Source organism: Chenopodium quinoa, unplaced genomic scaffold (genome assembly GCF_001683475.1).
Source record: "Chenopodium quinoa cultivar QQ74 unplaced genomic scaffold, ASM168347v1, whole genome shotgun sequence".
Taxonomy (NCBI): domain Eukaryota; kingdom Viridiplantae; phylum Streptophyta; class Magnoliopsida; order Caryophyllales; family Amaranthaceae; genus Chenopodium; species Chenopodium quinoa.
The window spans coordinates 7,353,028-7,379,385 of record NW_018743574.1 but is presented as its reverse complement, the minus strand read 5'-3'; the positions used below and the strand labels follow the sequence as shown (position 1 = coordinate 7,379,385).

The window sequence follows — 26,358 nt, the reverse complement described above, 5'->3', positions numbered from 1 at the left end:
CAATTGGACTCTCGAAGGTTATTAGGGATCATGGTAAATATTTTTCGGCAATTTTAATTTTCGAACGAAAAAAAGTCAAAAAAATCCCAAAATTGAAGGCTAATATTCACGCTTTTTGATAAATTTTGTAGGTTTCGGGACCCGGTGTCGAAAAGGCTTGAGATTTTAAGGGAGACATCTCGGGGTCATATTATGTCGTTTGGAACCATATATGATCATTATATATTGTCATAAATGTTCGTGGTAGGAATGACTTAATGAAATCGGTGCAAGTTGTAAATCAGTAAAATGACCGTTTAAAGGCAAATTGGATGGTTCCACCCACCCAATGGGACTCCCGGAGGGTATTAGGGACCATGGTAAACATTTTGGCAATTTTTATTTCCGGGCGAAAAAAGTCAAAAAATTCCAAAATTGAAGTCTAATATCCACGTTTTTTGGAAATTTGGGAGGTTTCGGGGCCTATTGTTGAAAAGCCTTGCGATTTTAGGGGATAAATCTCAAGGTCATATAATGCCGTTTGGAACAGTATATGATCATTATATTCTATCATAAATGTTCGTGGTAGGCTTGAATTAATTAAATCGGTGATAGTTGTAAATCGGTAAATTGACCGTTTAAAGGCAAATGGGATGGTTCCACCTACCCAATTGGACTCCCGGAGATTATTAGGAATCATGGTAAACATTTCGGTTATTTATATATGCAGACAAAAAAAAGTGTAAAAAATTCAAAAATTGAAGGCTAGTATCCACGCTTTTTGATAAATTTTGGAGGTTTTGGGACCCGGTGTCAATAAGACTTGAGATTTTAAGGGGTACATCTCGGGGTAATATTATGTCGTTTGGAACCATATATGATCATTATATGTTATCATAAATGTTCGTGGTAGGATTGAGTAATTGAAATCAATAAATTAGCCCTTTGAAGTCAAATTGGATGGTTCCCACCCAATTGGACTCCCAGAGGGTATTAGGGAACATGGTATATATTTCGGCAGTATTTATTTTCGGGCGAAAATAAGTCAAAAAATTCAAAAATTGAAGATTATTATCCACACTTTTTGTAAAATTTTGGAGGTTTCGGTGCTTGGTGTCGAAAAGTCATATAATGTCGTTTGGAACCATATTTGATCATTATTTGTTGTCATAAATGTTTGTAGTGGGCTTGACTTAATTAAATCGGTGCAAGTTGTAAACCGGTAAATTGGCCGTTTAAAGGCAAATAGGATGGTTCCACCCACCCGATTGGACTCCCAGAGGGTATTAGAGACCAGGGTATTAGGTTAGGTCAGGTTGGATTTGGGTCACCATTTTTTCGGGTTTAGATGATTCAGTTAATAATCGGATTTGAGTCGGTATTTTGGGTCGAGTCAACTTTTAATAGCTCTATCCCTCTCTTAAAATTTATAAACTCTATTACCTTACTTGTATTTCACTTAATAGCATTTACTTCCTTTAATTTACTTCCCAATTCCAAATTGGAAAATCAAACGGGTAGGAGAGTGTATTTCGTAAATTGGTAAACATGTGGGATGATGATGATGATGATGATGATAATAATAATAATAATAATAATAATAATAATAATAATAATAATAATAATAATAATAATAATAATAATAATAATAATAATAAATTAGTTAATCAATTATCTTCAAAAAAAAAAAAAAAAAAAAAAAAAAAAAACAATCAATCAGTATATCCAATACAACACTGATACTCCAACTAGAGCTCAAGAAGGAACTAGTTCCATACTTTTTCCTGATTTATCTTCCAAGATTGCAATATTTCATCTGCTGAAGGTAATCGTGGATGATCTATATCGCTGGCTTTAGAATCCCAATCATCAAATGTTAACATTTCTTCGAAGGTATCTTGGCTATGCGATTGCACATGTAAAAAAACCCTCACCTAAACAGGCAATTTTATCAGAGGCCACATCAACAAAGCTAGATGACTTGCTGCTCAAGCTGGCTTTGTCATCTTCATCAGAACCATCACCAGAACTAACAGCATGAAGCTCATTCATACCGGGCTTTCCATAACTAGATTGACCAACTGTTATTTTATCTTGGTAGAAGTCATCATTAAGCAGTTTTTGGTGTCCACCAGTATAGTATGCAATTCTTCCATTGACACAGGTGCCCTTGGCAGCATATGAATCACTACAAGAGGTGCTCTCAGCTGGTGCTGACCCACATATAGAATGCAAAGCTTTCACCAGTTCTGAGGCCGTGGATTCACTCGACAAATTACATTCACTAAGTGTAGTGGATAATTTTTTAAGGTGTTCATCACTGATCCTATCCTTATTCTTTCTAAAGAGATCAGTCCAGTCTTTCTCATTTATTTGAAATGGAGCATGAGCCATTGAATTGACAAGTCTGGCAGCTTTTTCGTAATCATCCTGCAAAATTGCTTGGCAGACCATTTCAGAGAATAGCATTGGATGTGGGATTTTTCCAGCTTCCAAAGTTGTTTCAAAGGCATGTTCCAATAAATGCCACTGCACAAGGAATAAAAATGTTCAATAATGATAAATTTTTTTGCACAATGAAACTATCAAAATAAAGACTGCATTAGAATTCTTGAATTAATTCCATTGCTTTACCTTGCCTGCTTTTGATGCTTCGACAAGCAGTACTGCATGTTTTTCCTGATCAAACTGGTATCCTGAAAAGCACATTTCCTTGTAAACATACTCAAAGTACTCCCACTGATGTGCATAAACTGATGCTTCAAGCACTGCTCCATATGTATAGAAATCTGGGATTAGAGGAGTGTCACCATCACCCAGAAAAGCTTTGTATCCAGCTTTGACTTTCTCAACTAACTCCTTAACCTCTAAGAACATATCATTACGCCCATAGACCTTTAACATAGCATTTACAGTTCCAATGTTTGGAGGACAATGATCTAGCATTTGCTCAAATATAGATATGCAATCATCAACATATCCACCATCCATAGAAGACATAATCATGCCAGTGAAAGTCACGGCCAATGGTTTTGTAAGACGCAGTTTTTTCAACTTCTCAATCTGCCAATGAATTCAGAAAATAAAAAAACCTTTCAAGAAAAGGATAAAGTGCGATAAAAGTTCCATATTCATATCACACCAAAAACAAGCAATCTAGATCCATGTTGCTTACCTCCATCACTGCTTCTTGCCACCTTCCTTTGTTGCAAAGGCAGCACGCTAGTTCATAGTACACGCTGGCAGATCCCTTTATCCCCCTTTGTTCCATGTCCCTGACTATACGCACAGCTTCATCAACTTTACCTTCGTTCCAGAATGTTCTGACAAGAACTAACATAAAACTCAAAAGTAAGCCAATAATGCAAGGCAAAGTAAGGACAAGGCAAAGTAGCTAGGGGCCTAGGGTAACATAAGGTCCATGGGAAACACCATGACCACTTTCATTCTAAACCCGGGAAAAATTAAAAATATAAAGCCAAAATTAAAGGCCATAACACACAAAATTGAAGCAATTTAGGAGGTTACTGGTCCTGGTATAATAAAATCTCAAGATAATAGGGGATTCATTCCAAGGTTATATAATGTCTTTTGTTACTGTATATGATCATTATACAATGTCATAAAGGCAAAGATGATGGTTCCACCCACCCAAATAGACCCCCGAAGTGAATTTGGATCTATGGGTATCATCTCGACAATGTTTTTACGGATCCAAAGAAGTAAAAAATTGTCCGAAATTGAGGCTATAATCCACAATTTCGAGCAAATTTAGATTTTTTTTTTACAAAAATGAACGAAATGTGTGGGTTGCTCATTGAGGTTATATAAGTTAGTGTTGAAGAACAAGACACCTACAAAGATGTCTACACAACCCAAAGAATGAGTTTAATTTGATTCAATCATTTTAGGAGAGAGAAAGCTAGCTAAATTATTGGTTAAAGATGGACCCAAATAGTATCTGGGGTAACATGAATTTCATTGGAAACACCATGACCACTTTCCTTTTCGAACTTGAAAAAGTAAAAAATTATCAAAAATTGAAGGCTATAATACACGAAATCGAAGCAATTTTGGAGGTTACAGGTCCCGATGTCAAAAAATCTTGAGATAATAGGGGATACATTTCAAGGTTATATAATATCATTTGTTACCATATATGATCATTACATGTTGTCATAAATTCTCATGATGGCCTTTGAGTTAAAGATAAAGGCATAAGATGTTGATGTCTATAATTGACAATTTAAGGCTAAGTGGATAGTTACCCCCACCCATACGGACCACCAGAATGTATTTGGGTCTATGGGTATCATCTCAACAAATTTTTTTTCATGGGTCCAAAAAAGTCAAAAATTGTCCAAAATTAAAGGCTATAATCCATGATTTCGAGCTAATTTTAGATTTTTTTTCCAAAAATAAACGAAATGTATGACGTGCCCCTAGAGGTTATATAAGTCAATTTGGAATCATGAGACACCTATAAAGATGTCTATAAAGCCATAAGAATAAATTTAGTTTGATCCAATCAAATTAGGAGAGTGAAAACTAGCTAAATTATTGGTTAAAAGACAATAAGAAGGAACTAAATAGTTTCCTAGGGTAAAATAGGGTCGATGGGAAACACCATGACCTCATTCCTTCCAACCCCAAAAAAAAAGCCAAAATTGAAGGCCGTAAAACACAAAATTAAAGCAATTTAAAAGATAACTAGTCCTTCTATCAAAACATCTCGAGATTATAGGGGAAACATCCCAAGGTTATATAATGTCGTTTGTTATTGTATATGACCATTATATATTGTCATAAATGTCAATTGTGGCCTTTGAGTAAATGAAAAATGTGTAAGATGTTGATGTCTCTAATTGACAATTAAAGGCAAAGCAAATGGTTCCACCTACCCAAATCGACCATCATTGTGTATTTGGGTCTAAGAGTATCATCTCGACAATTTTTTTTATAGGTCTAAAAAATTCCAAAATTGAAGGCTATTATCCACACTTTCGTGCGAATTTCAGAATTTTTTCGAGAAATGAACGGAATGTGTTGGGTGCCAATGAGGTTATATAAATTAGTTTGGAACCATATGAAACCTACAAAGATCTATATAGCCCCCAAGAATGAGTTTAGTTTGATCAAATCATATTAGGAAAGTGAAAACTAGCAAAATTATTGGTTAAAAGGCAATTAGATGGACCAAATAGTATCCCGCGGTAACATAGGTTTCATGGGAAACACCATGACCTCTTTCCTTTTCGAACATGGAAAAGTAAAAAAAATATCCAAAATTGAAGGCTATGATACACGAAATTGAAGCAATTTTGGAGGCTACAGGTCCAGGTGTCAAAAAATCTTGAGATAATTGGGGAAACATTTCAAGGTTATATAACGTCATTTGTTAACATATATGATCATTACATGTTGTCATAAATTCCCATAGTGGCATTTGAGTTAGTTAAAGGCATAAGATGATGTCTATAATTGACAATTTAAGGCTAAGTGGATTGTTTTTCCCACCCATATGGACCAGAGGAGTGTATTTGGGCCTATGGTTTTCATCTCAATTTTTTTTTTGGTCCAATAAAGTAAAAAATTGTCCAAAATTGAGGGCTATAACCCATGATTTCGAGCTAATTTTATATTTTTTTTCCAAAAAAAAAAAGGAATGTATGGGGTGTCCCTAGAGGTTATATAAATTAATTTTGAATCATGAGACACCAATAAAGATGTCTATAAAGCCATAAGAATAAATTTAGTTTGATTCAATCATATTAGGATAGTGAAAACTAGCTAAATTATTGGTTAAAAGGCAATAAGAAGGAACTAAATAGTTTCCTAAGGTAACATAAGGTCCATGGGAAACACCATGACCTCTTTCATTCAAAACCCGTAAAAAAAAAAAAAAGAAATTAGCCAAAATTGAAGGCCATAACACACAAAATTAAAGCAATTTAGGAGGTTATTGGTCCTACTATCAAAACATCAAGAGATTATAGGGGAAACATCCCAAGGTTATATAATGTCGTTTGTTACTGTATATGATCATTATATGTTGTCATAAATGTTAAAGTGCCCTTCAGTTAATGAAAAAGGCGTGAGATGTTGATGTCTTTAATTGACAATTAAAGGCAAAGTCAATGGTTCCACCTACCAAAATAAACCTTCGTTGTGTATTTGGGTCTATGAGTATCACCTCGACAATTTTTTTTTCGGATTCAAAAAAGTAAAAAATTGAAGGCTATAATCCACAATTTCGTGCGAATTTAGTTTTTTTTTTTTTCCAAAAAATGAACGGAATGTGTTGGGTGCCCCTTAAGGTTATTTAAATTAGTTTGGAACCACACGAAACCTACAAAGATCTATATAGCCCCAAGAATGAGTTTAGTTTGATTCAATCATATTAGGAAAGAGAAAGGTAGTTAAATTATTGGACAAAATGCAATAAGATGGACCAAATAGTATCCCGCGGTAACATAGGTTTCATGGGAAACATCATGACCTCTTTCCTTTTTGAACTTGGAAAAGTAAAAAAATTATCCAAAATTGAAGGCTATAATACACAAAATCGAAGCAATTTTGGAGGCTATAGGTCCCGGAGTCAAAATATCTTTAGGGGATACAATTCAAGTTTATATAATGTCATTTGTTAACATATATGATCATTACATGTTGTCATAAATTCCCATGGTGGCCTTTGAGTGAAAGATAAAGGCATAAGATGTTGATGTCCATAATTGACTATTAAAGGCTAAGTGGATTGTTTCCCCCACCCATATGGACCACCAGAGTGTATTTGGGTCTATGGGTATCATCTCAACCATTTTTTTGTCATGGGTCCAAAAGAGTTGAAAATTGTCCATAATTGAAGGCTATTATTCATGATTTCGAGCTAATTTTAGATTTTTTTTACAAAAAGAAATGGAATGTATAGGGTGTCCCTAAAGGTTATATAAGTTAATTTGCAATCATATGACACTTAAAAAGATGTCTATAAAGCGATAAGAATAAATTTAGTTTGATTCATTCATATTAGGAGAGTGAAAACTAGCTAAATTATTGGAAAGGCAATAAGATGAAACTAAATAGTTTCCTAGGGTTACATAGGGTCAATAAGAAACACCATGACCTCTTTTCTTCCAAACCCGAAAAAAAAAATAGACAAAATTGAAGGCTATAATACACGAAATCGAAGCAATTTTGGAGGCTACAGATCCCGGTGTCAAAAAATCTTGAGATAAGAGGGAATACATTTTAAAGTTATATAATGTCATTTGTTACCATATATGATCATTACATGTGGTCATAAATTCCCATGGTGGCCTTTGAGTAAATGATAAAGGCATAACATGTTGATGTCTATAATTGACGATTTAAGGCTAAGTGGATTGTTTTCCCCACCCATATGGACCACCGAAGTGTATTTGGGTCTATGAGTATCATCTCAAGGTTTTTTTTTTCATGGATCCAAAAGAGTAAAAAATTGTCCAAAATTGAAGGCTATAATCCATGATTTCGAGCTAATTTTAGATTTTTTTCCAAAAAGAAACGGAATGCAGGGGGTGTCACTAGAGGTTATATAAGTTAATTTGGAATCATAAGACACCTATAAAGATGTCTATAAAGCCATAAGAATAAATTTAGTTTGATTCAATCATATTAGGAGAGTGAAAACTAGCTAAATTATTGGTTAAAAGGCAATAGAAGGAACTAAATAGTTTCCTAGGGTAACATAGGGTCCATGGGAAACACCATGACCTCTTTCCTTCCAAACCCTCAGAAAAAAATAAAAATTAGCCAAAATTGAAGGCCATAACACACAAAATTATAACAATTTAGGAGGTTATAGGGAAAACATCGCAAGGTTATATAATGTTGTTTGTTACTGTATATGATCATTATATGTCGTCATAAATGTCTAAGTGGCCTTGAGTTAAGGAAAAAGGCGTAAAATATTGATGTTTCTAATGGACAATTAAAGGCAAAGTAGATGGTTTCACCTACCCAAATAGACCTTCGTTGTGTATTTGGGCCTATGAGTATCATCTCCATAATTTTTTTTTTCAGGTCCAAAAAAGTCCAAAATTTAAGCCTAATCAACGATTTCGTGCGAATTTTAGATTTTTTTTACAAAAATAAACGGAATGTGTTGGGTGCCCCTTGAGATTATATAAATTAGTTTGGATTCTTTGGAACCATACTAAACCTACAAAGATCTATATAGCCCCAAGAATGAGTTTAGTTTGATTCAATCATATTAGGAAAGAGAAAGGTAGTTAAATCATTGGTCAAAAGGCAATAAGATGGACGAAATAGTATCCCGCAGTAACATAGGTTTCATGGGAAGCACCATGACCTCTTTCCTTTTTGAACTTGGAAAGGTAAAAAACTATCCAAAATTGAAAGCTATAGTACACAAAATCGAAGCAATTTGGAGGCTACAAGTTCCGGTGTCAAAAAATCTTGAGATAATAGGGGATACATTTCAAGGTTATATAATGTCATTTGTTACCATACATGATCATTAAATGTTGTCATAAAGTCCTATGGTGGCCTTTGAGTAAATGATAAAGGCATAAGATGTTGATGTCCATAATTGACTATTAAAGGCTAAGTGGATTGTTTCCCCCACCCATATGGACCACTAGAGTGTATTTGGGTCTATGGGTATCATCTCAACGATTTTTCTTTTCATGGGCCCAAAAAAGTAAAAAATTGTCTAAAATTGAAGGCTATAATCCATGATTTCGAGCTAATTTTAGATTTTTTTTCCAAAAAGAAACGGAATTTATAGGGTGTCCCTAGAGGTTATATAAGTTAATTTGGAATCATAAGACACTTATAAAGATGTCTATAAAGCCATAAGAACAAATTTAGTTTGATTCATTCATATTAGTGAAAACTAGCTAAATTATTGGTTAAAAGGCAATAAGATGAAACAAAATAGTTTCCTAGGGTAACATAAGGTCAATGGGAAACACCATGACCACTTTCCTTCCAAACCCGAAAAAAAAAATTTAGACAAAATTGAAGGCTATAACGCACAAAATAAAAGCAATTTAGATGGTTCCTGGTCAATACTATAAAAAAATCTAGAGATTATATGGGAAACATTCCAAGGTTATATAAATGTAGTTTGTTACTGTATATGATCATTATATGTTGTCATAAATGTCAATGGTGGCCCTACGTTAATGAAAAAGGCGTAAGATGGTTATGTCTCTAATTGATAATTAAAGGAAAAGTAGATGGTTCCACCTACCCAAATAGACCCTCGTTGTGTATTTGGGTCTATGAGTGTCATCTCCACAATTTTTTTACGGGTCCAAAAAAGTCCAAAATTAAAGGCTATAATCTACGATTTTGTACGAATTTTTTATTTTTTTCCAAAAATGAACAGAATGTGTAGGGTGCCCCTTAAGGTTATATAAATTAGTTTGGAACCATACTAAACCAACAAAGATCTATATAGCCCCAAAAATGAGTTTAGTTTGATTCAATCATATTAGGAAAGAGAAAGTTAGTTAAATTATTGGTCAAAAGGCAATAAGATGGACAAAATAGTATCCCGCGGTAACATAGGTTTCATGGGAAACACCATGACCTCTTTCCTTTTTGAACTTGGAAAAGTAAAAAAAAAATCCAAAATTGAAGGCTATAATACACAAAATCGAAGCAATTTTGGAGGCTATAGGACCCGGTGTCAAAATATCTTCAGATAATAGGGGATACATTTCAAGTTTATATAATGTCATTTGTTACCATATATGATCATTACATGTTGTCAAAAATTCCCTTGGTGGCCTTTGAGTAAATGATAAAGGCATAAGATGTTGATGTCCATAATTGACTATAAAAGGCTAAGTGGATTGTTTCCCTCACCCATATGGAACACTAGAATGTATTTGGATTTATGGATATCATCTCAACGATTATTTTTTTTCATGGGTCCAAAAGAGTAAAAAATTGTCCATAATTGAAGACTATAATCCATGATTTCGAGCTAATTTTAGATTTTTTTTACAAAAAGAAACGAAATGTATAGGGTATCCCTAGAGGTTATATAAGTTAATTTGGAATCATAAGACACTTATAAAGATGTCTATAAAGCCATAAGAATAAATTTAGTTTGATTCATTCATATTAGGAGAGTGAAAACTAGCTAAATTATTGGAAAGGCAATAAGATGAAACTAAATAGTTTCCTAGGGTAACATAGGGGTCAATAGGAAACACCATGACCTCTTTCCTTCCAAACCCAAAAAAAAAAAAAAAAAAAAAAAAAAAAAAAAAAAAGACAGAATTGAAGGCCATAACGCACAAAATTAAAGAAATTTAGAAGGCTACTGGTCATACTATCAAAGAATCTAAAGATTATATGGGAAACATCCGAAGGTTATATAAATTTCGTTTGTTACTGTACATGATCATGATAAGTTGTCATAAATGTCAATGGTGGCCCTAAGTTAATGAAACAGGCTAAGTGGATAGTTTCCCCCACCCATACGGACCACCAGAATGTATTTGGGTCTGTGTATCATCTCAACAAATTTTTTTTCATGGGTCCAAAGAAGTAAAAAATTGTCCAAAATTAAAGGCTATAATCCATGATTTCGAGCTAATTTTAGATTTTTTTTCCAAAAATAAACGGAATGTATGGGGTGCCCGTAGAGGTTATATAAGTTAATTTGGAATCATAAGACATCTATAAAGATGTCTATAAAGCCATAAGAATAAATTTAGTTTGATTCAATCATATTTGGAAAGTGAAAACTAGCTAAATTATTGGTTAAAAGCAACGTTACATGGGACGGGATTCGATTCGAAACGTGGTACGGAAACGAATACGCGGAACGCTACCCGTGGTGAATCCGGTACAATTGGGTACGAAATAAGTAAATTAATAAATAAATTATATAGGTGGTTTTTATTGATATATTTTTATATCTAGGTGAGTGGATTGCTAAAAAAAAGCAAATAAAATAAAAAGCCCAAGTTGTTTATTTAAAAAAAGCCCAAGTTGTTGTTAGACAGATATAGGTTTAAGGCCTTTTAAGCTTTTTACCAATTAAAACAAAACCCTAGCCGCCACCCTTAGTGTGCACATATATATATATATATATATATTTTTTTTTTTTTTTTTATATATTATATATATATATATATATATATATATAAAATGTTACTGCTAGGTAAATCAGGAGAGAGGAGGGAGAAAAAAAGTCAAAAACTTCAAAAATTAAATAAGTAAATACACGTGAAAGAAGAAAGAGAGAGAAAACTGCATTGAAAATGTCAGGAAACAAGCCATTAAAGGTTGCAGAGGAAGAACAACCGTGTTTGCTCAGCCACAACTAGGAATCGCCACCTTCAGCGTTCTGGTTCGCGACCACCAGCGACCCAGGTCGCGTTTGTTCCGCGTTCCGGTTCGCACGAATCAGATCGCGATTCGTGGCTCCGTACCACGAACCTTGTAACGTTGGTTAAAAGGCAATAAGATGGAACAAAAAAGTTTCCTAGTGTAACATAGGGTCCATGGGAAACACCATGACCTCTTTCCTTCCAAACCCGAAAAAGAAAAAATAGCCAAATTTGAAGGCCATAACACACAAAATCAAAGCAATTTAGGAGGTTACTGGTCCTACTATCAAAAAATCTCGAGATAATAGGGGAATCATCCAAGGTTATATAAATGTCGTTTGTTACTGTGTATGATCATTATATGTTGTCATAAATGTCAATGCTGGCCTTGAGTTAATGAAAAAGGCGTAAGATGTTGATGTCTCTAATTGACAATTAAAGGCAAAGCAAATGGTTCCACCTACCCAAATAGACCCTCATTAAGTATTTGGGTCAATGAGTATCATCTCGACAATTTTTTTTATGGGTCAAAAAATGTCCAAAATTGAAGGCTATATAATCCACAATTTTGTACAAATTTAGATTTTTTCTAGAAATGAACGTAATGTGTTAGGTGCCCCTTGAGGTTATATAATTAGTTTGGAACCATACAAAACCTACAAAGATCAATATAGCCCAAAGAATAAGTTTAGTTTGATTCAATCATATTAGTAAAGTGAAAGCTAGTTAAATTATTGGTCAAAAGGCAATATAATGGACCAAATAGTATCCCGCGGTAACATAGGTTTCATGGGAAACACCATGACCTCTTTCATTTTCGAACTTGGAAAAGTAAAAAACTATCAAAAATTGAAGGCTATATAATACACGAAATCGAAGCAATTTTAGAGGCTACAGGTGTCAAAAAATCTTTAGATAATAGGGGATACATTTCAAGGTTATATAATGTCATTTGCTATCATATAAGATCATTACAAGTTGTCATAAATTCCTATGGCGGCTTTTGAGTTAATGATAAAGGCATAAGATGTTGATGTCTATAATTGACAATTTAAGGCTAAGTGGATAGTTTCCACCACCCATATGGACCACCGGAGTGTATTTAGGTCTATGGGTATCATTTCAACATTTTTTTTATGGGTCCAAAAAAGTCAAAAATTGTCCAAAATTGAAGACTATAATCCATGATTTCGAGCTAATTTTAGATTTTTTTTTCCAAAAATAAACGAAATGTATGGGGTGCCCCTAGAGGTTATATAAGTTAATCTGGAATCATGAGACACCTATAAAGATGTCTATAAAACCATAAGAATAAATTTAGTTTGATTCAATCAAATTAGGAGAGTGAAAACTAGCTAAATTATTGGTTAAAAGGCAATAAGAAGGAACTAAATAGTTTCCTAGGGTAAATGGGAAACACCATGACCTCATTCCTTCCAACATAAAAAAAAAAAAAAAAAAAAAAAAAAAAAAAAAAAAAAAAAAACCAAAATTGAAGGCCATAACACACAAAATTAAAGCAATTTAAAAGGTTACAAGTCCTTCTATCAAAACACCTCGCGATTATATCCCAAGGTTATATAATGTCGTTTGTCACTGTATATGATCATTATATGTTGTCATAAATGTCAATTGTAAATGAAAAATATGTAAGATGTTGATGTCTCTAATTAACAATTAAAGGATGGTTCTACCTACCCAAATAGACCCTCGTTGTGTATTTGGGTCTATGAGTATCATCTCGACAAATTTTTTTTATGGGTACAAAAAAAAACAAAATTGAAGGCTATTATCCACGATTTCGTGTGAATTTCAGATTTTTTTCGAGAAACCAACGGAATTTGTTAGGTGCCCCTTGAGGTTAAAAAATTAGTTTGGAACCATACGAAACCTACAAAGATCTATATAGCCCCAAGAATGAGTTTAGTTTCATTCAATCATATTAGGAAAGTGAAAGGTAGTTAAAATATTGGTCAAAAGGCAATTAGATGGACCAAATAGTATCCCGCGGTAACATAGGTTTCATGGGAAACACCATGACCTCTTTCCTTTTCGATTTTGGAAAAGTAAAAAATTACCCATAATTGAAAGGCTATGATACACGAAATCAAAGCAATTTTGGAGACTAAAGGTAACGGTGTCAAAAAATCTTAGAGATAATTGGGGATACATTTCAAGGTTATATAATATCATTTGTTAACATATATGATCATTACATGTCATAAATTCCCATGGTGGCCTTTAAGTTAATGTTAAAGGCATAAGATGTTGATGTCTATAATTGACAATTTAAGGGTAAGTGGATTGTTCTCCTCACCCATATGGACCAGAGGAGTGTATTTGGGTCTATGGTTATCATATCAACAAATTTTTTTCAGTCCAAAAAAGTAAAAAATTGTCACAAATTGAAGGCTACAACCCATCATTTCGAGCTAATTTTAGATTTTTTTTTCCAAAAATAAACGGAATGTATGGGGTGCCCCTAGAGGTTATATAAGTTAATTTTGAATCATGAGACACCTATAAAGATATCTATAAAGCCGAAAGAATAAATTTAGTTTGATTTAATCATATTAGGATAGTGAAAACTAGCTAAATTATGGGTTAAAAGGCAATAAAAAGGAACTAAATAGTTTCCTAAGGTAACATAAGGTCCATGGGAAACACCGTGACCTCTTTCCTTTAAAACCCGTAAAAAAAAAAAAAAAAAAAAAAAAAAAAAAAAAAAAAAGAAATTAGCCAAAATTGAAGGCCATAACAAAAAAAAATTAAAGCAATTTAGGAGGTTACTGGTCCTACTATCAAAACATCCGGAGATTATAGGGGAAACATCCAAGGTTATATAATGTCGTTTGTTACTGTTTATGATCATTATATGTTGTCATAAATGTCAAAGTGCCATTGAGTTAATGAAAAAGGTGTGAGATGTTGATGTCTCTAATTGACAATTAAAGGCAAAGTCGATGGTTCCACCTACCAAAATAGACCTTCGTTGTGTATTTGGGTCTTTAAGTATCATCTCGACAATTTTTTTTCGGGTTCAAAAAAGTACAAAATTGAAGGCAAAAATCAATGATTTCGTGCAAATTAAGATTTTTTTTTTTTCAAAAAAATGAACGGAATGTGTTGGGTACCCCTTAAGGTAATTTAAATTAGTTTGGAACTATACAAAACCTACAAAGATCTATATAGCCCCAAGAATGAGTTTAGTTTGATTCAATCATATTAGGAAAGAAAAAGGTAGTTAAATTATTGGTCAAAATGCAATAAGATGGACCAAATAGTATCTCGCGGTAACATAGGTTTCATGGGAAACACCATGACATCTTTCCTTTTTGAACTTGGAAAAGTAAAAAAAATTATCCAAAATTAAAAGCTATAATACATAAAATCGAAGTAATTTTGGAGACTATAGGTCCCGGTGTCAAAATATCTTCAGGGGATACATTTCAAGTTTATATAATGTCATTTGTTACCATATATGATCATTACATGTTGTCATAAATTCCGATGGTGGCCTTTGAGTAAAAGATAAAGGAATAAGATGTTGATGTCCATAATTGACTATTAAAGGCTAACTGGATTGTTTCCCCCACCCATATGGACCACTAAAGTGTATTTGAGTCTATGGGTATCATCTCAACGATTTTTTTATCATGGGTCCAAAAGAGTTAAAAATTGTCCATAATTGAAGACTATAATCCATGATTTCGACCTAATTTTAGATTTTTTTTACAAAAAGAAATGGAATGTATATGGTGTCCCTAGAGGTTATATAAGTTAATTTGGAATCATAAGACACTTATAAAGATGTCTATAAAGCCATAAGAATAAATTTAATTAAATTCAATCATATAGGAGAGTGAAAACTAACTAAATTATTGGTTAAAAGGCAATAAGATGAAACTAAATAGTTTCCTAAGGTAACATAGGGTCAATGGGAAACACTATGACCTCTTTTCTTCCAAACCCGAAAAAAAATAGACAAAATTGAAGGATTTAATACACGAAAACGAAGCAATTTTGGAGGCTACAATACCGGTGTCAAAAAATCTTTAGATTATAGGGAATACATTGTAAAGTTATATAATGTCATTTGTTACCATATATGATCATTACATGTTGTCATAAATTCCCATGGTGGCCTTTGAGTAAATGATAAAGGCATAACATGTTGATGTCTATAAGTGACGAATTAAGGCTAAGTGGATTGTTTTCCCAACCCATATGGACCACTGAAGTGTATTTGGGTTTATGGGTGTCATCTCAACGATTTTTTTTATGGATCCAAAAAAGTATAAAATTGTCGAAATTGAAGGCTATAATCCATGATTTCGAGCTAATTTTCGATTTTTTTTCCAAAAAGAAACGGAATGCAGGGGGTGTCACTAGAGGTTATATAAGTTAATTTGGAATCATAAGAAACCTATAAAGATGTCTATAAAGCCATAAGAATAAATTTAGTTTGATTCAATCATATTAGGATAGTGAAAACTAGCTAAATTATTGGTTAAAAGGCAATAAAAGGAACTAAATAGTTTCCTAGGGTAACACAGGGTCCATGGGAAACACCATGACCTCTTTCCTTCCAAACCCTGAGAAAAAAAAAAAAAAAAAAAAGCCAAAATTGAAGGCCATAACACACAAAATTAATGTAATTTAGGAGGTTGCTGGTCCTACTGTCAAAACATCTCGAGATTATAGGGAACACATACCAAGGTTATATAATGTCGTTTGTTACTGTATATGATCATTATATGTCGTCATAAATGTTAAAGTGGCCCTAAGTTAATGAAAAAGGCGTAAAATGTTGATGTCTCTAATGGACAATTAAAGGCAAAGTAGATGGTTCACCTACCCAAATAGACCTTCGTTGTGTATTTGGGTCTATGAGTATCATCTCCACAATTTTTTTTTCAGGTCCCAAAAAGTCCAAAATTGAAGCCTATAATCCACGATTTCGTGCGAATTTTAGATTTTTTTTACAAAAATGAACGGAATGTTTTGGGTGCCCCTTGAGGTTATATAAATTAGTTTGGAACCATACTAAACCTGCAAAGATCTATATAGCCCCTAGAACGAGTTTAGTTTGATTCAATCATATTAGGAAAGAGAAAGGTAGTTAAATTATTGGTCAAAAAGGCAATAAGATGGACCAAATAGTATCCCGTGGTAACATAGGTTTCATGGGAAACACCATGACCTCTTTCCTTTTTGAACTTAGAAAGGTAAAAAACTATCCAAAATTGAAGGCTATAATACACAAAATCGAAGCAATTTAGGAGGATACACGTCCCGGTGTCAAACAATCTTGAGATAATAGGGGATACATTTCAAGGTTATATAATGTCATTTGTTACCATATATGATCATTACACGTTGTCATAAATTCCCACGGTGGCCTTTGAGTAAATGATAAAGGCATAAGATGTTGATGTCCATAATTGACTATTAAAGGCTAAGTGGATTGTTTCTCCCACCCATATGGACCACCGGAGTGTATTTGGGTCTATGGGTATCATCTCAATGAATTTTTTTTTTTCATGGGTCCAAAAAATTCAAAAATTGTCTAAAATTTAAAGGCTATAATCCATGATTTCGAGCTAATTTTAGATTTTTTTTCCAAAAAGAAACGGAATGTATAGGTTACATAAGTTAATTTGGATCATAAGACACTTATAAAGATGTCTATAAAGCCACAAGAATAATCTAGTTTGATTCATTCATATTAGGAAAGTGAAAACTAGCTAAATTATTGGTTAAAAGGCAATAAGATGAAACTCAATAGTTTCCTAGGGTAACATAAGGTCAATAGGAAACACCATGACCACTTTCCTTCCAAACCCGAAAAAAAAAATTTGGACAAAATTGAAGGCCATAACGCACAAAATTAAAGCAATTTAGATGGTTACTGGTCACACTATCAAAAAAATCTAGAGAATATATGGGAAACATTCCAAGGTTATATAAATGTCGTTTGTTACTGAGTACATGATCATTATATGTTGTCATAAATGTCAATGGCCCTAAGTTAATGAAAAAGGCGTAAGATGGTTATGTCTCTAATTGACAATTAAAGGAAAAGTAGATGGTTCCACCTACCCAAATAGACCCTCGTTGTGTATTTGGGTCTATGAGTGTCATCTCGACAATTTTTTTACGGGTCCAAAAAAATCCAAAATTGAAGGCTATAATCTAAGATTTTGTACGAATTTTTTATTTTCTTTTCCAAAAATGAACAGAATGTGTAGGGTGCCCCTAAAGGTTATATAAATTAGTTTGGAACCATACTAAACCTACAAAGATCTATATAGCCCCAAGAATGAGTTTAGTTTGATTCAATCATATTAGGAAAGAGAAAGGTAGTTAAATTATTAGTCAAAAGGCAATAAGATGGACCAAATAGTATCCCGCACTAACACAGGTTTCATGGGAAACACCATGACCTCTTTCCTTTTTGAACTTGGAAAAGTAAAAAAATTAACCAAAATTGAAGGCTATAATACACAAAATCGAACCAATTTTGGAGGCTATAAGTCCCGATGTCAAAATATCTTCAGATAATAGGAAATACATTTCAAGTTTATATAATGTCATTTGTTACCATATATGATCATTACATGTTGTCAAAAATTCCCTCGGTGGCCTTTGAGTAAATGATAAAGGCATAAGATGTTGATGTCCATAATTGACTATTAAAGGCTAAGTGGATTGTTTCCCCCACCCATATGGACCACTAGAGTGTATTTGGGTCTATGGATAACATCTCAACGATTTTCTTTTTCATGGGTCCAAAAGAGTCAAAAATTGTCCATAATTGAAGACTATAATCCATGATTTCGAGCTAATTTTAGATTTTTTTTTACAAAAAGAAATGGAATGTATAGGGTGTCCCTAGAGGTTATATAAGTTAATTTGGAATCATAAGACACTTAAAAAGATGTCTATAAAGCAAAAATTGAAAGCCATAAGACACGAAATTGAAGCAATTTAGGAGGTCACTGTCTTTCTATCAAAAAATCTCGAGATAATAGATGACACATTCCTAAGGTTATATAATGTCGATAGTTACCGTACATGATCATTATACGATGTCGTAAATGTCAATGGTGGCCTTGAGTTAATGAAAAAGGCGTAATAAGTTGATGTCACTAATTGACAATTAAATGCAAAGTAAATGGTTCCACCCACCCAAATAAACCCCCGTAGTGCATTTTGGCCTATGGGTACCATCACGACAATTTTTTTTTACTCCAAAAAAGTCCAAAATTGAAGGCTATAATCCACGATTTGGAGCGAATTTTAGATTTTTTTCTAAAAATAAACGGAATGTGTGGGGTGCTCCTTAAGGTTATATAAGTTAGGTTGGAACCATAAGATACCTACAAATATGTCTATATAGCCCCAAGAATGAGTTTAAGTTGATTCAATCATACTAAGAGAGTGAAAGCTAGCTAAATTATTGGTTAAAAGGCAATAAGATATACCCAAATAGTTTCCTGGGGTAACATAGGGTCCACAAAAAACACCATGACCTTTTTTCCTTTTTTGACCCGGAAAAGTAAAATATTATCCAAAATTAAAGGCTACAATACACGAAATCGAAGCAATTTTGGAGGTAATGGGTCCCAGTGTCAAAAAATCTTCAAAAAAATAGGGGATACATCCCAAGGCTATATAATAAAGGTTGTTACCTTATATGATCCTAACATGTCGTCATAAATGTCCAAGGTGGCCTTTGAGTTAACGAAAAAGGCGTAAGATGTTGAAGTCACTAATTGACAATTTTAGGCAGAGTGGAAGGTTCCACCCACCAAAATGGACCCCCGAAGTGTATTTAGGCATATGGGGCTATGGGTATCATCTCGACAATTTTTTTAATGGGTCCAAATAAGTAAAAAATCGTCTTAGATTTGTTTTTTCCAAAAATTAACGGAATGTGCGGGGTACCCCTGGAGGTTATATAAGTTAGTTTGGAAGCATAAGACACCTATAATGATGTATATAGAGCCCTAAAAATGAGTTTAGTTTGATACAATCATATTAGGAGAGTGAATACGAGCTAAATTATTGGTTAATAGAGAATAAGAATATAAGATGGACCCAAATAGTTTCCTAAGGTAACATAAGGTTTATGGTAACACCATAACCTTTTTCCTCCCAAACATGGAAAAATAAAATTAAAAAAAAAATAGCCAAAATTGAAGGCTATAACACACAAAATTGAAGCAATTTAGGAGGTTATGAGTCCTGGTGTTAGAAAAGATGATAGAGGATTCATCCAAAGGTAATATAATGTCATTTGTTACAGTATATAATCATTACATGTTGTCATAAATGTCAATGGTGGCCTTAAGTTAAAGCAAAAGGCATAAGATGTAGATGTCTCTAATGACAATTTTATGCAAAGTAAATGGTTCCACCCACCCAAATAGATCCCCGTAGTGTATTTTGGCATATGAATATCATCTCGACAATTTGTTTACAGGTAAAAAAAAGTCCAAAATTGAAGGCTATAATCCACGATTTGGAGCGAATTTTAGATTTATTTTTTCTGAAAATGAACGGAATGTGTGGGGGTGCCCCTTGAGGTTATACAAGTTAGTTTGGAATACGACACCTACAAATATGTCTATATAGCCACAAGAATGAGTTTTAAGTTGACTCAAATCACTCAATCATATTAAGAGAGTGAAAGTTAGCTAAATTATTGGTTAAAAGGCAATAAGACAGACCAAAATAGTTTCTTGGGGTAACATAGGGTCTATAGGAAACACCATGACCTCTTTCCTTTTCAGACCTAGAAAAGTAAAAAATTATCCAAAATTAAAGGTTATAATACACGAAATCGAAGCAATATTAGAGGTTTAGGTCCCGATGTCAAAAAATCCCGAGATAATAGGGGATACATCCCAAGGCTATATAATATCGTTCATTACCGTGTATGATCATTACATGTTATCATATATGTCCATGGTGGCCTTTAGTTAATGAAAAAGGCGTAACATGTTGATGTCTCTAATTGACAATTAAATGCAAAGTGGATGGTTCACTCACCCAAATGGACCACCTAGGTGTATGTATTTGGTTCTATGGGTATAATCTCGACAATGAGTTTTGCAGGTCCAAAAAAGTCAAAAATTGTCTGAAATTGAAGGCTTTAAGCCCATAATCCACTATTTCGAGCTAATTTTAGATTATTTTTTTCCAAAAAAGAACGGAATACATGGGGTGCCCCTTTAGGTTATATAAGTTAGTTTGGAACCATAAGACACCAATAAAGATGTCTATAGAACTCTAAGAATGAGTTTAGTTTAATTTCATCATATTAGGAGAATGAAGACTAGCTAAATTATTGGTTAAAAGGCAATAACATAAACCCAAATGGTTTCCTAGGGTATCATAGGGTCCATGGGAAACACCATGACATCTTTCCTTCGAAACCCTAGAAAATAAAAAAATAAAAAAAAATAGCCTAAATTGAAGGCCATAACACACGAAATTGAAGCAACTTAAGAGGCTACTTGTTTAAAAAAATCTCGAGATAATATGAGACACATCCCAAGGTTATATAATATCGTTTGTTACCGTATATGATCATTATATGTTATCATAAATGTCAATGGTGGCCTTGAGTTAATGAAAAAGCATAAGATGTTGATGCCTCTAATTAACAATTAAAGGCAAAGTAGATGGATCCACCTACCTAAATAGACCCCCGTATTGTATTTGGGTATATGGGTATCATCTCGAACAATTTTTTTTACATGACCAAAAAAATCGAAAATTGTTCAAAATTGAAGGCTATAATCCACGATTTCGAGCGAATTTTAGATTTTCTTCCAAAAATGAACAGAATGTGTGGGGTGCCTATTGAGGTTATTTAAGTTGGTTTGGAACCATAAGACACCTACAAATATGTCTATTTAACCCCAAGAATGAGTTTAATTTGATTCAATCATATTAAGAGAGTGAAAGTGAGCTAAATTATTAGTTAAAAGGCAATAAGATGGACCCAAATTGTTTCCAAGGGTAACATAGGGTCCATGGGAAATACCATGACCTCTTTCCTTTCTGGATCCGAAAAAGTAAAAATTATCCAAAATTGAAGACTATAAAACACGAAATCGAAGCAATTTTGGAGGTTTGGGTCCCGGTGTCAAAAAATCTTGAGATTATTGGGGATACATCAAGGTTGTATAATGTCGTTTGTTACCGTATAAGATCATTACATGTTATCATGAATGTCCATGGTGGCCATGAGTTAATGAAAGAGGCGTAACTTTTTAATGTCTCTAATTGACAATTAAAGGCAAAGTGGATGGTTCCACCCACCCAAATGGACCCCCCCGGAGTGTATTTAGGTCTATGGGAATTATATTGGCAAATTTTCTTTTCAGGTCCTAAAAAGTCGACTATTGTTGAAAATTGAAGGCTATACAGGCATACAACCTATACTCCGCGATTTTAGGCCAAATTTTGGAATTTTTTCCAATAATGAACTCATATGCGTGGGGTGACCTTTCGTGGTCATATAATCTAATTTGGAACCATAAGACACCTGTAAAGATGTCTATACAACCCAAAGAATGAGTTTAGTTTGATTCAATTACATTTAGCGAAGCAAAATCATTGGTTGAAAGGCAATAAGATGGACCCAAATAGGCTCCCATGGTACTCAAAATTTGATCTCTAACCATCTTAGAATTAAAAAAAACTCAAAACTTGAATATTTTTTATTATATAGACTATAATACACATGGAACAATTTAGGGAATTTTCCGAAACAAAGGTAAATGTGGAGGATGTATCATAGGACCAGAAATCTTGGTTTGGAATAATTAAGGACCCATAGAGGTAAAGGAGAAAAGACCAATAGTAGGCATGTTTGAAAACCGACAAATTAGGGTTTGTTTGGCATTGTTGTGGTTTCTGTTTTTTGGTTTTTTGTTGTATAAAAGTATATGATATATGTTACATAATGAATCAAAAATTATTATAACTTATTAAAATCATAATTATTTTGAAAACTGACAACAAAAAAGTGGAAACACATTTTTCTTGTTTCCTGTTTTTGGTTTTTAGTTTTAAAATAAAAAAAAAAAAAAAACAGGAAACTAAAAACCAAAAATGATGCCAAACAAGCCCTTAGATAGTTAAGAAAGAAGAAATATAGAAGATTCAAACTAATGGTCATTTGGGGTTTCAAGGGGTCTATGGGAATTATCTCAACCTCTAACCTTTTGACTTTTTGAGTGCAAAGAGCAATTTAAAGAAAATTTCCCGAAATTCCAGGAACATAATAAGATGTGATAGATATATTTTGCTATCATAAATATTGGTTTTGAACAATTATGGACTAACGAGGGAAAGTTGTATAGGCCTTTGGGAAGCCTATTCTAAACTGGCTATATTAATTGTTCATAACAAAGGTAGATGGTTCCAACATTCCAAATGACTAGCATCTCAACCTCCAACCCTTATAAGACCTCTTGGCTCTTGCTCAAGGGATCCCACGGGTAGCATTAAAAAAAAGTTCCAATAATGAAAGTTGTTATACATTATTTTGAAACAGTTTAGGTAAAATTTTCAATAATTTAGGTAAGGGTGGGGAATATTTTCAACATTCCACATTATGGGTTTGAATTTTGGAATCATAATGGACCATAGAGGTAAAGTAAAAAAGATCTAGGGGAGACGTGTTCTAAAACCAACAAAGTTGAAAGTTAAAAAAGAAAAATAAATAAATCCAACCATCTAAGTCGGGGTCCCAAGGTAGCATCTTGACCTTCTACCTTGTTTGAAAAAGTTAAGTGTTTAGGAAGGCACATGAGTAGATGTGGGAATTTCGAGCAATTTTGGAAAACTAAAGTAGATGGGCATAAACATTGGTTTGGAACCATAATGTAATGTAAGAAAGACCAACGGGAGGTGTGTTAAAAAATGACTAAATTGATGATAATGACATAAAGTAAACAGTTTTCCTAAAAAAAGAAAAGTAAACCGTTTAACCATTCAAATATGACCTCCCGGATTTTCACAGGGCTCATGAGAAACATATTGACCACCAACAAAAACAAATTTCCGGAAAGTCAAAAATATTGTAATTATGAAGGCTAATACACAATTTTGGAGCAAACCATTTTTTATTACACATTTTTTTTATTTTTTATTTTATTTTTTTTAATTAATTAGGCATTAGTAGGAGCGACAGAGGCATGTCTAAAAACATGCTAAATTGTTAGTTAAGAAGCAAAAAATATGTTTCCAACAATGCAACTACACAATTGGCATCCTAGGGTCCCATGGTGTCCATTAAAAGCATCCCAATCTCCAACCTTCATAATTCAAAATGTTCCAACTATGAATGTGGGGGATGTCTGCCGGGGCCATAAATATTATTTTGGATCAATAAAGGACTGGAGAGGGAGAGGTCAAGCAACATACCTTTGTAAGTAAGAGCATTTGGAGACTTGCCATTTTTTGTCATTTTCTGAAACAGCTCGTAAACTAGGTCATACTTTGAAGAGTGTAGCATCACCTAGCAAAGAGACATCAGCAAAGCTTGAGCAACGTAATTTGACAATAACGAAGCATAAACAAGATACAAAGAAACAAGAAGAGAGTTCTATACCTCCATTGCAAGTCCATACGTAGCACTATTGGCTTTTAGACCAGACTTCCTCAATTGCTCAAAGACCCATGAGACCCCTTTCCAATGATGGGAAGTGACACAAGAATTCAGTACCTACAATTATTACATTATTTTAAATTGGCATACAACACAAACAGAATATTTCAGTGGACAACAAACAGTGACCCTCTTACAGAATTGAATACTACTATATCAGGTTGAAGGGTGGGATCCCAGCTCTTGGAACGCATATTCTTAATATTTTTAGAATTCTTCTCCTTCAGGCGCTCTATAATGCTCATCAGCTCCCTCACCATTCCGGCTTGGCCAAGAGTAACAGCTATACTATGGTAAGCAGCCATGTCTGGATAGATGTGGAAATCCCCCTATGGCACTTAAATTGAAGATCTCATCGAATTACGATAAAAAATTTGAAATGATTCTTAAGAACTGTCAAGTAATAATTTTAAATATTCTCATTACACGCATTTGCTCGAAGATTCGGAGAGCATCATGTGGTTTTCTTGCCTTCCCAAGAACTGCAAGAAGCTTGGTGTACACAAACCTTTGACACAGGCGAAAGAAGAACAAAAGTATAGCTTAGAACTTAGAAATCCCAAAGTCAATGACTCATATTCTATCATTTAGCTCGTCATTAACTGTACTATATCTTGAATATATACTTAATGGAAATACAAGCAAAAAAATTCACCATAAATAACCACTAAACAATTCATCAAAAACCCCAAGAATGAAAACAAATCACATAATATACCTGCTTTTGAAATGTTTATGCTCATTTCTGCTATATACCCATCCCACAACCTCAATGGCCTGCCTCCAACATCCCCGGTCGCCGAGCCGGCCAAGAAGCTTAAGCAACTGATCTTCAGTAAACTGCAGCCGTGACTGTTTCATCATCCTTGTAAACTTCCAATCCTTCATTGTTATCTCACGAGCACTAAGCCTACACCACCAATTCATTAGCCAAATTACAGAACTATAAAACAAACAAATTCATAAACCCTGATTAGAATTGAGAGTTTCACCTATTAACAAGGATTTTAATAGCTTCAGCTTCAGAAACTCGACGTTGAGCAAATGTCCCACTTAAATTATCACCCTCAATCATACCCTCTTCCAATTCAACGTCATCATCCAAAAATGAAGACAAATCTTCAACCCTTCTCTCTTCAAAAATCAAACCCAATTCCCTTAAATGCTCAAACTTCAATTTCCCACCAAAATTCGATTCTCTTTCTTCATACCCACTTGCCAATTCCCTTAATTTTTCTCTCTCCAAAGATTCCCATGGCTTTCCCACCAAATTCGAGCTCTGGGATTTTGAATTAATGGCTTTGTTAAAATTTCTATATTCCTGGGAAATGGTTTCGAAGTAAGCTTCATGAGATAAAGTTTCTTTCTGGGATTGAGAGAGGGGTTCGTCAGGGGATTGAGAAGCAAGACGATTGGATTTGCGGAGGGATTTTTGGCGGTGTTTTTTGCGGAGGGTGTGGATGATTTTAGGGGTTGGCTGAACTCCTTTTTTGAGAAGTCTTTGTTTGATTTGTTCGGTTAGTGGGTCGACGAAATTACAGCTTGGAAGGGCCGGAGATCCGGCGAAAACCTCCATTGGTGATGAATTTTGGATGAGGAGTTCAAAAGAGTGGCACGTATCAAGGGGTTTTGGGGAGGTTTTGTGATTTTATCTAAAAAGACTGTCGATATGAAACACGTAATTAGTCCATTTCTACCAGACTCGTCAAAAATTGACTTAATAACCGAACATCTAATCCAATTAACATGATCTTTAAAAAAAAGGTCGAATTATTACTGAATCAAATCATTAACACATTTTTGTACATAAGAGAAATTAACATAAACAAAAGACTTAGCTAAATTGCCTATATCAACATTAACTTAATGAAAACTAATCTTAGAGAAGTGAATAAATTGTTTATCATAACCAAACAAAAATGAAATTCGAATTTATAATATCGAGTTAATCCAACCCTAATTAAAATCGTTAAAAATTATATTCAATTCTGGCTTATATTATTATTGTTATTACAATTAATAAATTGTTGTGTTATGGACTTATGGTATCAATCATTTTGTTATATTTACATCAATTATTTTTCTCTTCTTAAAAACATGTCCAAATAAATACTCGTATGTTTGTTGAGATTTGGACATCAAAGAAATATAACAAAATAAATATTTGCATATAAATTGTCATTAAAAATTTAAAATTGTTTTTTCCTTTCACCGTTATTTCAACTACATTTTATATGTTAGCTAAAAAAAGTATAAAAAGAAGCCAAAGAATTGCTAAAAACTTCATTTAAAACTTTCCGAAGACCAATCCACTTCAATGCTACAATTCTA

General features: G+C 33.5%; 1 protein-coding gene across 1 annotated transcript; it reads right to left on the bottom strand.

Annotated features, from left to right (window-relative positions):
- Window positions 1-1,682: 1,682 nt before the first annotated feature.
- LOC110682441 (pentatricopeptide repeat-containing protein At5g67570, chloroplastic-like) lies at window positions 1,683-25,701 on the bottom strand. Its single transcript, XM_021858784.1, has 9 exons — window positions 25,020-25,701; window positions 24,746-24,937; window positions 24,454-24,535; window positions 24,165-24,356; window positions 23,971-24,084; window positions 23,784-23,877; window positions 3,155-3,312; window positions 2,614-3,042; window positions 1,683-2,508 (listed from the first exon to the last, which is right to left on the bottom strand). Exons 1-9 carry the CDS (start codon window positions 25,601-25,603, stop codon window positions 1,882-1,884), a joined length of 2,472 nt encoding a protein of 823 aa, XP_021714476.1. The 5' UTR covers window positions 25,604-25,701; the 3' UTR covers window positions 1,683-1,881.
- Window positions 25,702-26,358: the final 657 nt, after the last annotated feature.